General features: G+C 35.2%; 2 protein-coding genes across 27 annotated transcripts in view; one reads left to right on the top strand and one right to left on the bottom strand.

The window, feature by feature from the left end:
- LOC132907653 (inositol 1,4,5-trisphosphate receptor) overlaps positions 1-1,647 on the top strand; it is a 47,808-nt gene extending 46,161 nt beyond the window's left edge. For all 16 annotated transcript variants that reach the window (XM_060960943.1, XM_060960928.1, XM_060960942.1 and 13 more), the window contains 2 exons: positions 16-177; positions 269-1,647. In XM_060960943.1, coding sequence (XP_060816926.1) covers positions 16-177; positions 269-349 — 243 coding nt within the window. In that variant the 3' untranslated portion in view covers positions 350-1,647. The remainder of the gene's footprint in view (positions 1-15; positions 178-268) is intronic.
- Positions 1,648-2,543: 896 nt separating this feature from the next.
- The window catches only part of LOC132907657 (uncharacterized), a 275,382-nt gene continuing 260,004 nt past the window's right edge, over positions 2,544-17,921 (bottom strand). For all 11 annotated transcript variants that reach the window (XM_060960955.1, XM_060960958.1, XM_060960947.1 and 8 more), the window contains exons 13-17: positions 13,354-13,532; positions 12,381-12,542; positions 10,111-10,387; positions 6,899-7,040; positions 2,544-5,831 (exon numbers count right to left, since the gene is read on the bottom strand). In XM_060960955.1, coding sequence (XP_060816938.1) covers positions 5,630-5,831; positions 6,899-7,040; positions 10,111-10,387; positions 12,381-12,542; positions 13,354-13,532 — 962 coding nt within the window. In that variant the 3' untranslated portion in view covers positions 2,544-5,629. The remainder of the gene's footprint in view (positions 5,832-6,898; positions 7,041-10,110; positions 10,388-12,380; positions 12,543-13,353; positions 13,533-17,921) is intronic.

The following is a 17,921-nucleotide window of genomic DNA, read 5'->3' as shown; positions in this document are numbered from 1 at the left end:
GTGGACTTTTTACAGGATCGAAATCTTGACTGGTTCCCGAGATTAAGGGCCAAATCGTTGGCAGCAGACGAGGGTGAAGGGGAACAAGTAGAGTTAAGAAGTTTACAATCTCAGTTAGAATCCACGCAACAGTTAGTGAAATGCTTATCTCAACAACTTACCGAGCTTCGCGATCAGGTAATTCATGTTTGAAAATTGTTTCCTATATTTGGATATTATTTTCGATCGTTATTAGTTTCGTGGACTATATTTGTCTGTTTTTAATCAGATGACGGAGCAACGAAAGCAGAAACAGCGGCTAGGCCTTTTGAATTCTGCATCCGCGATTTTACACAACGTAACAACGTAAATCTGAGATAGGTGTACTTCAGAATTTCGTTTTTAATCGTACATGAATCTCAATTTGATACTCTAACATGATATTTAATGCATAAGTTTGTGTGTTCTTAAAAAGCATTTAAAGACACTGGGAAATACTATGAGAGTAACACGTAGCATTTGTACGGTTTTGTTCCTAATTTCAACGTAGGGTTAGATGAGAAAAGTTATCGTACTCGATGAGTTGTATTGGTTAAACAGATTGAAGCATTTTACATCAAACATTAATATTTTTAAATATATTTTCAATCAGTTTCATCTCGTGCGAGTAATTTCTGTGGGGTCCGTGTTACTTAAAACGAAACAATCACGAAGAACATTGTCTTAAATAGAACAACACGATCGTTTTTATCGTTATATACACATAAATAGCCAAAGGATCATATCGAAATATATAAAAGAAGCATGTTTAAAATTCCTATCGAGAGATTTTAATATTTTTATGACTTGTTTAAAGCGAGTTCTTGAGAATGTGTTATCTTTTATAGTCATAGAATGTGTATGTAAAATAACTGTCTGATTGATTTTATAGATTAGTCAATTTTCTTGGTTGTGTTTATAGATATTTAAGTTTGTAAAATAGAGACCCTTTTCAATCGCTTGTTTTTAGGATCTGCGCGGAATGATTTCGAAAGATCCTCTCGACGAGCCTTTCTGAGTTTCCCAATTTTCGTATTGTTATGAAAAAAAAAAAAAAAACACGCACAGATTTGCAAGTAACGTGCGTAGGGACATTTTAACGAAACAAATATTTTTTCTAAGCATTAAGATGCTATAAAAGTTATTGAAGATTTTACTGGTTTTATGTAATTTACGACACGTGTGACAAATTTCTAAACAAATAGATGTTACCTCGTTATGAATGAGTTTATAAAGAATTAGAAAGCAAAGGACAGGATGATCGTTGTAAAATTTTAATGCTTATCTACTGTTTGCCTGATGTTGGTAAACAATTAAATATATTACAATTGCGAAAAATATAGATATAAACGGTTATGGTGATTGTTTCAAACGGTCATCGTGTGACAGATTTTCATGTGATTGCTCGTTAATATTTATAAATCAATGTCAATAAATATCGTTGTTCACATCTGAACGTAAGATATAAATTAAGATAATTGTTGTATTCGAAGTATGTTGGATGGAAATCCATAGGAATTGTTATATTATGCACCAGAGACATTCACGAGGATCGTGTGCAATATATAGTTACGTTTTTCGATTCGTTGAAAGTTTATTTTCCACTAACATATTTTAACTCGGACGATATCCAACGTCTCTGTCTATATATATAAACATTTATACGTATATGTATATGAATATATTGTATGTTGATATATAATTTTCTTTTTCTTTCCTTTTAAATAATGAAATTAGATGTATTGTATATATGGATACATTTTGTTAAACGTTTGTCACACTCCATAAATCGTACGTGTTGAGAGTACAATTACGATGTAACTCGAAACGTCGTTTCTGTCTGAGCCAATCTTATGGGATATTAGCGAATTGTTATTTAAGACTTTCACCTTGCATCAGAAAGGATAAAATAAATCGCAGATGCGTTACCTGTAGATGTACATGTTTCATCTTTCGACCGTAGGATGTATAAATATGTATGTAGATTGTATTAAAACTCGTATGTGAATAAATCGTCCTTTTTTTATCAAATCAACCCTACGATTTAATCAACCTTTACGCGTGGTTGAATAAGATTTTTTAAAGGAGAATGAGACTAAGTTCGTTTGTGTTTGAGATTACCCAGTAAATGATAATCCCATTAACCGATTTTGGCTAATTAATTATTAGGAAATTAGGCTGATTTCAGGTATTTTAGAATTCTTGCTGTTCACTCAATGTCAATTTTTCCCTAACACTATGCGAAGTTAGAGATGATTATAGATATAAAATAAATGTGAGATCCATCGATAAATTTTTCTTACACCAAGCTTTTGTCACCACGAAAAATTTATAAGAGAACGTGTCGACTGGTTTCTTTCGTGTTACGTAAAATAAAAATCTCATTTCACCTATGGTTTCTTTTAATGCCACATACATTTGGTAATGTTAAAGTAAGGATCAAATCCAAAAATTAAACATCCCGGAGCCTTCAGGACTTTGGTGTGCTATGACAAACATTCAGGTGAAAATTCACAAACAACGCGTAGTTTCTGTTTTATTTTATTCGTACTTTATATGAAACAATTGACTATTTATTGTGACTTAAGTATACGCGGCTAGTACATATATGTAACATATATCTTTTTTTCGTAAGTTAGACGTGCCTTGTGCAAAACCGGTACATCCATCGAAGGAACAGATCGCATTACAATCGTTGTGAGGACGTGATCGAGTAATCTTAAAAAGGAACGGTACACACGTAATTTCGTTTCTCTTAGTTTCTCGTTAAGCGACGATTCTTTACGAACGAACAAACGAAATCTCCGACGAGAAACGATTCACCGATTTCAAACACAAGTCACTTAAATCACATGCCCCTCTTTCCTGTCCGACATTAATTACATTTATTAAACGTGCGTCTCTTCTTCTCTTTTCTCCTATAACGACATTCTCGTTCTAGTACGCCGATTAATTACAGTCTGACTTTCATCTCTGTTTCGACGAGGTTGCGGAAAAGAGACTGCCGAATATTCTATTCGAGCTTGTTCGTTTATTATACAAATCTTAACATGCGTGTGCATCAACGCGGTTATTAGACTGCTATCTTTCGTATAGATTAGTCGTATCGATCATTACCAGCCTTCTAATGATATACATATAAATTGCACTCTGATAAAATTCAGTCTTTCTATTCGCTAATGTAAATTAATTCTCAACAATTTCAGAATTAATATCGAATTCTTAATGCACACGTTTCTCTATTATTTATTAAAAAAAAAAAAGTTAAACGACAAATCGTGCAAATTATATTTATTCGAACGCAATGAACGAAAGCTTGAAATGTTAATGAGAATAGTAAGATCAATTGATAATGTCGAAGGTTCGTAATGATTCGACGAATCTCGTGAAACACGAGACTGTCTAATACGTGTCACGATTTAATCAGAAGTTTTAACAGGCATTAAAATCTCTGGTAAGGTAACTGTATTATTTTTCAGCGAAATAATACAGCTCGTATTATCGTAGAGTATAAAAGGACTACATAAAATAAATAACAGAATTCACCATACTATACAGTCATAAACCACGGCATATTGTTATTTAGAAACAAAGAATATTACTCATAATATTCTGTATAAATAATAGTAGCAATACAGCGGCGTTGTAAAACGTATGAAAACCGGTGGAAACATTTCCGCACCGTTGGATGGTTCTTTTTAATTCAATTAGTCTGTTTGCCTGTTTAGTTTAATATTTTCCTTCTTAGTCGATACGTATATTAAACATTCACAGTCTAGCCTTTATTTCCATCTTAATCTAACGACCAATCGCGTCTCCGAAAGTAAATCAAAATAATTTCTTCTTCGTAAAATATTCTTCGGAAATTTTTTTCATTTATTATTCATTTCATCAGCGAATATCTTTTTTTTTTCTCTTTTGTTTAAGCAAGCAAGAAGAGATTTTCGATGAACTTCCGGACGAACGCGTTAACAATTATTCGAAATGTGCCTCGGGCACTCGAAGCTCGTTCGTTAAAATACAATCTGTCTTCGTTCGCAGGCTCGCGCCGTGTTTTACGGTAAATTGTAATTTACAATAATGCTGAGGTCTTAACGTAGTTCGTGATACTCTGTACAAATCCTACCTATTCTATCCACGTATGTACAAGAACCTATAATTATATAGAACTTCTTCTTACACGTTTATTTTGGCATTTGCGTGAAAGTGATGACGCGTGATTTCTTGCTACTTCAAATCCGTGCATCGCGTTTTTCCCCCCTTGTTTCATCTCGTTACTTTAAATCGCTACAATTATATTCATACGCGTTCGCAGGATGTGACGTCTAGAAAGAAACGTTAAGTATATCTGCGCATATAAAGAATAGAAAAAACAATTTCTAATTTTACGATAGTTGACGCCAATTGATGAAATTATAAATTGACTTAATCCTCGTATTTATAAAATTAAAGAAGAAATTAAAAACGGGTCAATGATATTAATGACGATGGATGCATTTAAATGTTTCTTCGTGAACGTCTCATCCTCTATATGTATAGATTTATGTATGTATATGCATATGTATGTATAATATGTACATGCTCTATTAGACTCTTATAGTTAAAACGAGTGGTATACACCGACTGATTTTTAGTATATATATATTTTCTCTCTTTCTGATTCGCGTTTAATTTATTTTATATATATAATTCGACTAGAGCGTGAAATTCCAAAATTCGATTTCATGCCTTTCATTCTTTGCCAATAACGTTCCCTTATCTGTGTCAATTTATCCGATGAAATTTTAACTTTATCAACATCCACCGGCACGTGACGGCACCGAACACGTTCAATATGTTAAAATGTTGGTAATCGAAAAATACTTGAAAAACTTGGACTAAATTGTTTCGGAATTCTCGTGTCCTTCGATCAGTCATATTCGACGGCCTTGCCTCGTGTGAAATTGCGATTGCGAATTAATCTTCATTACGCGTTTTATTAATCGACATTTATATCGGGACGACGAATTTCCATTCTACATGAAAAACTGAGTTGCAAACCGGATAATAAACTTTTACAAATTAATTGCTGAATATTACCGTCCAAAGGACTTCGTTTAACCGGTAATTATTTTCAAACGATCTATTCGACATAAATACATAGAGTTCTCGTACGATATAAAAGCGAGGTAAATTCATGGTGATTGATTTCAATATTTTATCAAAAGTGTGCTCCGTGATTACCAGCGCGGTGGTTCTGAAACTTTTACGGGCAAGTTCTCCACAATGCTAGCGAACGTAATATTTCAGCAAACTAACACGAAACTTTATCAAATTTCCATAAAGTGCGCCTCACTTTACGCGATCATCGTTCCGCTCTTTAAACGCTTTACTATTTTAAACTTTACATTATATTTTATTTTTCAGAGAACTGAATAGCTGAAAGAAGTTTTTTTTTTTTGAGGAAACACGAACCTCGTTAGTATGATATTGTGTGTGTGTATACGTATATGTATGTGTGTGTGTGTGTGTGTGCGGTGTACATTATTAAAAATCTTAGGCTCGTTCGCGGTAGTTTGCCTCCCATTGTGAACAGGAACGTGTATGGATACGGTGTGTCGAGTTGATCCACTCAACAACCGGTCGCGTAGGCGAGGAGTATCGCGAACAGAATTAGGATTCGCGCTTCCCGTGACCTGTTTCCGGTTGAGGAGCGGAGCACATGATTCGGTACCGGTGGGGGTGATGGTTCGCTCTTGTGCGTGTTTGCGATTACAAACTGACTGCGCCATTTCATCGTGTATTCCGGTGCTGTCCTTCCTAGAGCTTGCAATCTGCGAACAGGTGTGACAATATTGCCACAACATCTTATAATTATTTTCAATTTAACTATATATATTAATCTTCATATATATTAACTATATATATTTTAATCAACTCCGGTGTGCTTGTTAACTTCAACAAAATTGAAAAAATCACTGTTTTTGTAAGTCAGTCAAACAGCTAATATTCTAGAGAATTATTTATTTGATATTTGATTAGGATCTGTTTAGAAATCGAATCGCGTCCAATATAATTAGAATCGAGGGGTTTCTCTTTTCATTTTTTCGCCATTCTTGTCTCTTTTCGAAACTTGATGCGAGTGAGCTACGCGTGTATATGAATACGGTATTTCGATCGAAGCACAGTTTTGCAAGATACAAAGATAAAATGATTACGCGTTTTATACGTTATTTTGCTCAGGTATTTTTAGATATTTTATGTACAATTGGAAAATATATATCTTTAAATAAGTGTTATCTTCTTTTGGCATTTGTATATTATTCCTTGGATATATAAAGAAATATTCGTATCTAAAAGGAACACAAATCAAAATACGCAAGAAATGAATAAAAGAACCACGGCAGATGGAACGATCTTTCCGATGTGCTCTCGAAGTCGTATTCTCTGAAACGCATCACTATTCCTGACTCTCCATCAAGACCAAGCTAGAACGCGATTTTTCATCCGCGAAAATACAAAAACAAAACGATCTTTCACCAGACTTGCGCGCGAAACATCGAAGAATTCCATTCGCGGCTTCCCACGTTCAGGAAACGTCGTATCGATACACAAACCATGACAAATGTAATCTCCGTGCGACTTATCCGGCTTCGAAACGATTCCCCATCGGCGCTGGATAAATCTTTCCGGGCAATCGATTTTTAAGTTGCCGTTACATCGGTGCAAAAACTGGGCTCGCGCGCCAATATAAATTGCTCCTATAATTCAGGCCGCGGCGTCGTAATCTCCGTGCAGAAAGTGTCGCGTAACTGTCGTTATGTCGGCGTCGATGGACGAAGTTTCCGTGAACTTCCGGCTAATCGGCCCATCGAACGGAACAAAGATAGACGGAACTCACCTAACCACCACGGTGTTCGTTTTCCATGGCAGGGTGAAATTTTTGTGGATATTTCTCGAGCAGAATGTGTGCAATCTGAGTCCAGCTGGATCGCCGTTCTTGCTGTATTCGTGTATTGTTAAATTCCAGGCGGTGCAAGGACCTATAAGAAAGAAAAAGAATAGGAAAGAAAGGAGAGTTTTGGCTATTACGAATTTTTGTCAAGAACAGAAGAATCAGCAATGGTTGTGCATCCTTTTATTTTCCAAAAAAGGTCACATAGGCGGCTTTACGTCGAAACTATGGAGATTACGTTCTTGCAATATTTGCGTAGTATTGCACTTTTAAAATTTGGGATTACTTTATTAAAACCTTTTAAAAGGTACATGGGCGGTATTATGGAAGCTGTAGAGGATTATTCTGTTGAAACTTTCGTATGTAGTATTCTGTTCGAAATTTAAGATCCTTTTATTTAAATTATAATGAAATAACGATTTTGCGCTATAGTCGATTATAATTTAAACTGAAATAATTAAAAATTGGTTATGGAGTATTGAACGTATTTAAAAATAGCATTGAGAAGGGAAGATACGAGGTTAATGGGTATAGTTAAATCGTCATCGAGAACGTTCGTTTTTCACGTGACCATTTCACGAAACGAGCACGAAACGCATCAACGTCGCCGAACAACCAATTAAGAGAGGTCGTTTCACAATCAATTGCCGCGGATGTAACATTTGACGTGTGTCGGTAAAAAGGACTATCGATGTTTCAGCAATCATCGAGAGCACAGTATAATTGGAAGCAATTGGTTCGCTAACGTATTCGAGACTGTATAATTTTCGCGCATTCCTATACGTATTATGTTCCGTTTCCTTTTTCTCTTTGTTTTAGTATCATTCATAGCCCGACGAATTTTTCCCACGGGAGAACTGTTTTCACAACGCTGCTGTAAACAAAAACGAATGACTATCGATGAAGCGTAAAAAATAATGCACACATAGAAATACCTGGTCTATACCTATACCTTCGATCTCTTTTATTTTATTTTTTTTTCTCTGTGAGCGTGTTTTCTGTTGTTGTTGCTTTACGAATGATAAATCTATTCCGGGAAGAGAAATTGGGAAACGATTTTTCGTTTTTTGGCCACACACATAGTTTTTGGTCACATACGAGCTTTTTCAATGATTTTCACGAAATGTTTGAATATCAATGGCTTGAAAAAATTCCAACTCTTGACGCATGCAAATCGCGAATCGCATCCTTTTTTCTCGGTTTGGAGTTTGCGTTCAGGGATTTGTAGCTTTTTTTCATTTTTTTTTCTGTTGGCGCATCAACACGAGCTTTGGAGTTTTCCTGGGATATCGAGTTACTAGAAACCTAATGCACGGCTCGGTGCTGTTATATTTACGTCGTTCGCGCACTTCGTAGAATTTGATCGATCGAAATTTTGATGAAACAGACTGTGTAAAACTGCAAGACAGAAACAGACATCAATTTTATATTACGTTCCAATGTTTAATTTATATTTTGTTTCTTTAGTATCAGCCACTTTTATCTTTGTTTAGTTACACGGTGCGGATAGTTAGTACTTTGTTTGGGTTAGTTATGTTCCTTCAAATTTTTAAATTTCATCTTTCTGTAGTTTTCTTTTTTATATTTAATCTTCAATTTTACTCGAGCAAGTAGAATAAGGTCCTTATATGATCAGACAAATAAAAGAGGTACCCACTGTGCCAGTTAAACAAAATTAAGATCCTGTTTACTTAGAGAAACATATTTTGTAAATTTCAAATAAACCCTTAATTAGTCCTTAGATATCTCATTAAAGTTCATACGTAAGAGGTTCAATTCAAAGGCTGTTCATAATTAATTTATAAATCTTCTAATTTGATACATTTCTATTAAATCAAATTCTGATACAAAAGATCTACTTTATGTACTAATAAAGAAAAAATAAAAAGAAGGGAGCGAAATGTCGCTTAACTAATAAGAACACGAAATCACATATCCTCCAATCCTTAAAATTAACCTAAGAACCTTGTATCTACCATTTAGACACACTTACACACGAACACAGAACCGAGTACCATTGCCTTACTCTGTAAATTCATCGTTCATGAAACGTGGACGATTGGTCGTGTCGAGGAATCCGGCGAATAAAAGGAAACAGCATCGAGCTGGGGATAGAAACAGAGATCGAGGCCAATGTGCGAAAGCCATTTCTGGGGCTGGCTGGTTCCAACAGCTTCGTTCCTTTGCAACGTTCTAGCGTTTGTTTCATGGTGCGAATATAGGCGAGCAATGAAGATAGACGGGAGAAGGAGGGCCAGAAAAGGCCAGGGAGCGCCGGCAGAAAAAGGAAATCGAGGGAAAAAGGGAAGCCGGATTCTTTAAAGACCGCTCGGAACGACCGGTTCTTCTTTCTGTCTCTCGTTGTCCTGCCGCGTCCAATAGTCTCTTTAATCTCCAGCTCTGTCTGCCATTCGTTCTCAAGCCATCCTCTTCCTCAGAAGAACCCGTTCCACCCATCTTTTTAACCTCTTTTTCCTTTTTGTTTACCCGGTTGCTTTCGTTTGTCGCTGGCCTTTCGATCCGATTCGCACCCATATCGGGCTCAATGGTGCGGATCGAAATTCCAACGGAGTAGCCAAGGCTCGAATTGAACGAAATTCGCCGGTGGACAAAGCGTGGTTTCAGTAAGTGGGCGCCTTTGATTTGCCAGTGAATCGCGCACGATGCATCTTTGGATTTGGTGGAAATTCGTAGAGGTTGGAGAAGTAAGATTTTGGGGTCTTTTAAAGGTATCTTTACCATTCTTTCTTCGACTTGACCACTCAAAAGGATACAATTTTGTTTAGCGGCGTATATTTAAGGATATATTATTATATCTTCCTGTAATTCTGATCTCATGTTCTAAATGCAGTATAGATGCAAAATGTGCGGAAGAAAGTGGAAGGAAAATGTATTTTTATAAATACGAAGACGCGAGTTTATTGGTACTATGCCTGTGTCTTATATAGGCGTCAGTGCTGAATCTTTTTGAATGCTTCGCAAATATATCTGTTTGTTTAATTGAAATAATTAGAGCAACGTCTATGCATGATCAATCGTCAGTGACGTTTATAATATCAGAAATCAACCAGAAATCAACCATAATCAATCAGAATATTAGGGATGAATATTCCGAAAGATATTTTTTATTAGTATTAGTAAAAATAAAGATCTCTTACGGCTTTGACCAGATTTCACTTCGATAGTGAGTTGTCGATCCGTCAAAGAGTCTAAGATCCACGTGCATCTCTGTTGGTAATACTGATTGAGCTTTAAGCCACTGCTGGCCAGGTCACCGCCATTGACCTCGCCTTCCGGCTTGGTCGTTGTGTGATAACCGCAGTAAGTGTCCTTGATAAACTCGTAAGCCGCACGGAAATTGAGGCCTGCCTTCGAGGACCTCGACCATTCGATGTACACTGGTGTCCAACTACGGATACCGACCGGCAGCCAGTCCTGTGGGATACATACTATACCAGTGACTTGTATTTCAAGCGTAGAAAGCGGTTTCAGAGTTTATTTAATGTCTCGTTACGAAACAATATTAACACTGTAGATTAAACATGAATATTCAGAACGAAAATTGTGCAGTGCTTAATATCTATTATCGAGTTCAGAGAGGAATTAATATTCTCGTATAAGACCATTTATCTGTTATGAAGGTAATTTATGCTATTTTCAGCTGTTTGAGGATTATAAAAGGGTGTTTGCTGGATTAAAAAGCAATTGGTGATAATATAGTATAAGCATAGTACAAGTAAAATCTACTCTACTAGAATTTGTATAGAAGTTGATCCAATTCGTAATGTCGATCATCAAGAAATTAACACTAGAACGACCGACGATTGACATACATCTACTTCTACCGAAGGGATGAAAATGACTTATTTTTTTAAATCAACAAGTCATTTAATTTGCATTTCTATCATTGCCTCTTGATTTTACAGTATTGTTCTAGAAACTCTACGTGACATTCATATTCGGTTTCATACCATAATTAATATTAGTTTGTAACAATTTATTTAGTTTGTAATTAATTTATATTTGTATTACTGCTGTTTGGCCATACTATATTATTAAAAAAATTCCAAAACGACGTAATTCTATTTATAGGATGTCACAAAGATTGATTTGATTTTGATCGATTTTGGTTTATTCAAATCGCTAAGAAGTGGAATTGACTCCTCTTTGTAGCAGTTCCTGCGATCCTTCTGATCTCAAAAGAACATCCCTCACTGCTTTTCATACTAAGTACACTCCATAGAAAAAGATTGCAATAAAATATATCGTGAAATTCCTCTATAAATAAGAAGTATCATAAGATGGCCTTGAAACATAAAAAAATCGTAAGATTGTCGAACGATTGATAGAAACGCGTCCGTTAAAAATTCGCATGATTCGTTCTGGATGACGAACGAATGCCGGTTTGGAAATAGATTTGACAGAGGACCTTCTTCCTTTCTTCCAATTCGATTCTCTAAAAAACAATTTCTCCTCTTTTGTCTACGTTGTCTACTTTCGCTCAGTACACGTCGGCATTATTTGTTTTATTCAGCGGCCGGTGAAATCGTTCGAAGTAATTCCACGCCGGTTGATGGAATAGGTGTTGAATAGAAATGGCAGAGCGCATTCAGTGCTCCGCCAATACAATCGGTGAGCCCGGCCGTTTGTTCGTGAATGAAAGTTGAATGAAACGGTGACAGTCGAACGTGGGCGGTAGAAATAAAGTGCGGTGGGTGGTAGGAGGAGGAAATAAAAAAAAAAAGACAAAAAGAAGGGAGAGGGAGAAGGTTGCTAGGCGAGCGTTTTTCGAATTAAACGATCTCGATCATCGACGATCTCCCCAGTTATCATCGAGATCGAAATGCCGCACGATTTTGAGTAGTTTACTCTTGAAACGAGAAACTCATTGATATTTGAATGAACTCGTACATAGTTTTCTTGAATTGTTCATTTACTTAGGTACGGCATTACCGAAGTACATTGTCGAATTCTGGTATTATATCCTGGTTTGAGTCTTTTATTTTTGTTCTAGCAAACAAAAATATACTTGATGGTTTAAAGAAATAATGTAAGTGGAACGAGAAGGTACGAAAATCAACAACGATTCTTCCATATTGCCCTTAAACTGTTTTAAAGAAATTCTTTAACATTGGGAAAATGTGATTAAGAATGAAAATAGACCGTGTAGATACAGCATCGTTGATCTTTGTGAATAGAATATGACACTGAAGTTTGATCGTGTTGTTCAACCTCTATTTTTTGATACTACCGCTATCTAATTGTATAAAATAGACCAAAAGTTATCAAATATATTCTTTCCCTCGAACCTTATAGGATATTTACAGAAAAAGACTGAGAAAGGCTTGTGCTCCTTGCACGAAGACAACGAACAGTGGAATTCTCACAGGTAACCGTAGGTAAAGTCTATAGGAAGTCCAGTGTTTACCTGATAATTTCCACAGAGACAGGTGACGATGTGACCGGTTTCAGAGACAAGCAAAAGATGGTCCACGTTCTCCAGGGTTATGTTGCTGACACAGTGACAGCCGCTGTCTCCGCACTTGGTCTGGCAAGGGTTGTTCGGACCCTGCTTCGAGCTGCTCTCGATCTACGGACAGAGGAACAACAACGACTGCCACGACCGCTCACGATCTGGCATTGTCTAACCAAGATTCTCGCAAGAATGCATGGAACTTTCTCTTGTTCTATGAATTTCTCACCATTCTTCTTCTCTTTCATGCAAACTTCTTCTTTTCTTTCATTCAATTCGATTAACTTGACGTAGAAGTAGATTCAGATTTAAATTCTCCGAAATATACAGATGAAGATTGCAGGAAGAAAAGTGATAAGTGTGTTCTTGAGGATTTTTTTTATTTTAATGTCGCTTTATGACTAGAAAAGGAATATTTGAATATAAAATAGTTAAAAGTGGAAAGAGCATGTTAAGTCCAAAGACATAGTCGACGAAGTTTTGTACAAGCCAAAGTTATATAAGGCGTTCAGTATTTTTATACTATGAGCAATATTTTTGAAACTACGTAGAGGGGGAAATTAAACCTAAGGATTATTGCAACATATTGATTTTGAAAATGTAATTTATAGTCTTCTTTGTGTAGTCTTCGTTCGCTTCGTGAAAATATGGAATTTCGATGAAACATGTATCAAAATTTCATACCAAGTATCAAATTGATTGGTATGAATTCGTACAGTATTATGTCTAAAAAAAAAAAAAAAAAAAAAATACAAAATAAAACAGAATTAAAAAGTTTGAAATTTTAAAACGAATTAGAGATACAAGAGATTCGTAGAAAATATCGGATGAAATGTAAAAAGCATAGACTCGATCATTCTCCGAAAAATGTCTCTATCAAAGGATTATTGGTGAATTCGAGTGGGCAAACAAGAATCGTGAAACTTACGCGAATGATGACCGACTGATTAGCTGCTGGAATGAAGTGCTGCCTGCATTTTATGGGACCCTCCATGGCGAATAATCGGTGAGGCTCCGGATGTACCACGGAACCCTTCACCGGTGACGTCAGCCCGTAATATTCGACGTCGCACACGCTGGCCGGCTGTTGAGTGCCACCCTCGCGTTCTGAAATATCGACAAGTCGTTGCTGTCGTTGAACGATACGAATTCAATCGACGAAGCCGGCGTCGGAAGGATTAAAACTATTTTCGATGCTCTGATGACGAGTCGAATTGCCAGATAAATCGCTCTCCCTCCAACGAATGTTGCATTTAACGAAGATCGTTCGTTAAACGATTCTACGTTTCATCGAATATATTTAATATGTTTTATTCAATTTCTTTGCAATCCTGTTGTAAAATGGTTTTCTTTACATGAAAACTGAACTACAGAGAGGTAATAACTTTGGTTAAATGAATATTAGAGGATGGTTTAGTCTGTGTTTAGCGGTTCGGCCTGTTTGACTATCAATCTTCCCATTCTACTTAAACAGCAGTTTTAATTACTTCGTGTTGATTATTTTTATCTTTCTTATATATTTCCGATGCTTTGACGACCAATCAAATTGCAAGATAAATCACTTTCCCACCAACGAACATGATATTTAACGAAAATCGTTCGTTAAACAATTTTACCATTTCATCGATTATATTTAATTTCTTTCATTTTATTTCTTCGTAGTTCTGTTGTAAAATGATTTTCTTTGAATGGAAATTGAACCACAGAAAGTTAATAATTGTGGTTAAACGAGTATTCAAGCGCCGTTTACTTCGCATTTGGTTGTTTCGCTTGTCTAGTCAGTAACCTTCCTGTTCTACTTAAACGCCAGTATTCTAATTAATTTGTGTTTTTTTAAGACAATTCTACTTCTTTCTATTTTTTTCACACATTTTACTTTTTTTTAAGTTTATACACTATACCTTTATGTATAATTTATAGTTGTTAACAATTGTCAATAGTAAAGCCTCAGGAGCACAGGTTTCAGGTCGTAGCTGTGCATAGAGAAAAAACGATTTAAACGAGAGAAATTGAATATTGGGCTGTAACATAAAAACAGGATGAATTTATGTCAAAACTCAGTATAATACAATTTTATTTATATCGTCATTTATAAGACATAAATGTAATACAAACTGCAGCAAATTGTACTGATAGACGGTCATATTAAAGTCAAATGCACGGTACTATATCGTCAAGTTCATTTCCGCGTAATCGAGGTGCGCGATACTTTGTCGCACGACGATTTCGTCATTCAACGTTGGCGAGATGTTGGCTAAATTAGCGGAGTAATTTCAGTGGCGCGAACGATACGTCAAACGTGAACTCGTCACGTTGTAAAAGCTCGCCGCACGTTGTAGCGCCGGGTTACCAAAATTCTGCGCGCGATACGACCTCAGTAAATAAACATGAAGGTTAATTGTGAGTTTTCCAGAATCGTGTTTAATAAAGTAAAAGAGGAAACATGTTTGCGATGAGATGGAATTTTGCACAAACGATTCGCTCTCTTATGGTTATTACGCAATTCCTGTACATTCTTCTCGCTACAGTTTTTGTATAAAAATTAAGGAAATATTTGAAAGCTTGAACTGATAATACTTTGTTTATAATATAATATTTTCTTTGACAATTTTACTAAATTTGAAGTAGTAACAAAGGAAAAGCGTTATATTAAAATTTTCATCGTTTGGTGTTCTTAAATTTAGAAATATATTCTTTCGAGATTTGCAAGATTAAAGTATAAATTATTATAACTACAATATATACAACTACATAAAAATTATGATTATGAGTAATCTAACGTTCTTCTTTGTATCCAAAACTATTCCTTTCTCCGCTATAATTATTACTAGTTACTGAAATTAAAAGTTTGATATTTAATTACAGTTTGCATAAGACTTTGGTATTATAAGAATTTTATTTCTACCAGGAAAATAGAAACATTTCTCCTTTCTCGTTCTTTCTTTACGCAAGTTCTCCTCCAAGAGTTTCAGAAGACATCGGTCTCGTGTATGCACGGAAACAAGGGAACTTTCGCTGCGAGAACACTCCGATATCACATATTTTTGCTAACTTTTCCATGTTTCTAACTTCTTTTCCTTCCTCTAAGTTCTTTCCTTGAGTTTCATTTTAAGGACATTTTCGTTTTGCAGTTTGCTTACGTATATGCAATGCCTGTTTAAGATATGATTTCGCAAAACGTGTTTGTGTATTTTGATCTTTTACGATCGTAGTATACTTTTTAAGACTAGCATAATGCAATTCGAATATTTATACATATCGTACGTAGAATGATATATTAGAAATATACATATGTTGATTTTGCATTTTTCGCATTTTTAAATTTATTTTTAATAAATTGTCTTTTTAATTTATTGTAACAATAATATAGCTATATTGAAAAAAATCTTTCACGTTTATTTACACGCTTCCATGGTGATATGAAATATCTCACTTTTTAATTACAGTCAAATACTTATATAAACAAATGTTATGAAATCGAATATATGGATATGTACTTTGCACGTTCCTCTGCAACATTTGCAGTTTTTTAATATTTGTATCTATAGATAGTTGAATATCGATTTGTTTGATTATTTCATTTCATTTTATATTTTACAGACTTCATTTTATCTTATTTGAGAAATACGTCGAGTTTTGAATTATTTGAATTACCAAAAGTAACTGATGATAAAATTAAACAGTGTCGGTTTAAAAAACCTGTGAGATGCTTTCGAATAATTTTGAAATTTTCATCGATCTAATCATACCTATGTAATGTTGACAAACTTCTACAAACATTATAAAATCACACATTTCTGATTTTTCTTGTTATAAACTAGTTTTCACCGAAGTAGGTCACCATCTGCATAATTCAACAGCGAATGCGGTGACACGGAAACCACCTTTTAATTAACTAAATATTTCCTGGATACAAAGTTGTGCTTGATTCAAAGTTCCGTTCACCAAGCCTCAAAAGTTGGACAAATAAAAAAGTAGGATCCAATTTCGTAATAAATCTACAAATACGTAAAAGTCCTGATTTCTGAAGAATATTTTCGAATAAAATAGCGGCGCTAAATGAAGTCTTTCTGCAAATCTTTTTCTTTAGAGAAAGAAGTTGTGTGAAAAAATAAGAACTAAAAAAATATTCTTATTTTCAGTCCCAGAAAGTTGATAGGAAATACTGTGATTCTTCTTTTTCATATCTTTTTTTTTCGTCGGAATATTGAACGAATTTATTACTTTGAAGCGTTTTCATGGAGAACAGCCGCGAAAGCGAAATTTGCGCGTTTCGTTTCGTATGCGAAAATTTCGCGAAGCCATCGCGAGCGAAGGTCGGTGGTCGAGCAGTTTTCGTATATAAGGAAATCGGTCTCTCTGGATGAGATAAAATTTTACGCACCGATAGATTGTCCTTTGGTATTACGGCAATACCGATCCTAAAAGCGACAATCGGTGAATTTGCATGCGAGAAAAATTGTACGATAGTGTTATTCTAGGCCGTACATTCTTTTTTAAAAGAATATTCTATTAATCGAGAAGTCGAGTCAATGTTCCTATAATACTTGGGTTAGATGCATAAATGCATGACGATATCGTGGTTCGTCGATCAATCTGACATGTCTTTATTATGGTTTCGGGATTTCATCGTAGAGTAAATTTTCTCCATGTGCAAACAATCTTTTAGAAAATGGTACGATATTGTGAATACTATATTACGTACATTTTCTTCAAGAAATAAAAGATTAATTTAGATTATACATTTGTGACATTCAAAACTATTTTTTTAACTAAAAAGAAAAGAAAAAATATTGCTTCCGATTTTCACTAAAAATGTTTAAAATTGCAAATTCATAAATTAAAGTGAAAATTAAGCAGAACTTAAACAAATTAAAAAAATTAAGAGGCACGTATGAAACTCATCTTTACAATTCATTCCTTTTGATCGTTTAAGATATTTAGAAAAATATTTTCTCATTTTAAATTGATATTTAAAAACAATAATTAATGACTCTCCATTCACCAAACGTTTGATCGATCGATCTGCGCCGTGCTTTCGATCCATCGGCAAACAGTAGCGCTTGATGGCATTATTTCGTAACACAAAGTCATCAGTACACAATGATGGTGTCCGGAAAAAAAAATTGGTGACCGTTAATAACGGGAAAATGTCACGAATTGAAAGTCAGCATGGCGACAAACTGCCGGCATCGATTTGACGATGATTGACGGATGTCGTGGTCGTTCGTCAACGTTATTACGTTTACACGCGGTATACGCGTGTCTGAACACGGCGTTCGTCACTCGATCGATAAGTCCGACTTCGTGGTCGCAATCGAAATTGAAAAACCTAATCAATGGCCAACATGTCCGGAAAAAGTTTTCGATGGACTTGTCGAAACGGCGACGTACCAATATTACTTTTCACATGTGTTTAATCGATTCGCTAATATTATTAATTATTAAATTACGGAACAAGCTGATGCAGGCGAATCTTTTGTTTCCTTTACTGTT

The sequence above is a fragment of the Bombus pascuorum genome, chromosome 6 (genome assembly GCF_905332965.1).
Source record: "Bombus pascuorum chromosome 6, iyBomPasc1.1, whole genome shotgun sequence".
Lineage (NCBI taxonomy): Eukaryota > Metazoa > Arthropoda > Insecta > Hymenoptera > Apidae > Bombus > Bombus pascuorum.
This window is presented reverse-complemented; position numbering and strand designations above follow the sequence as displayed.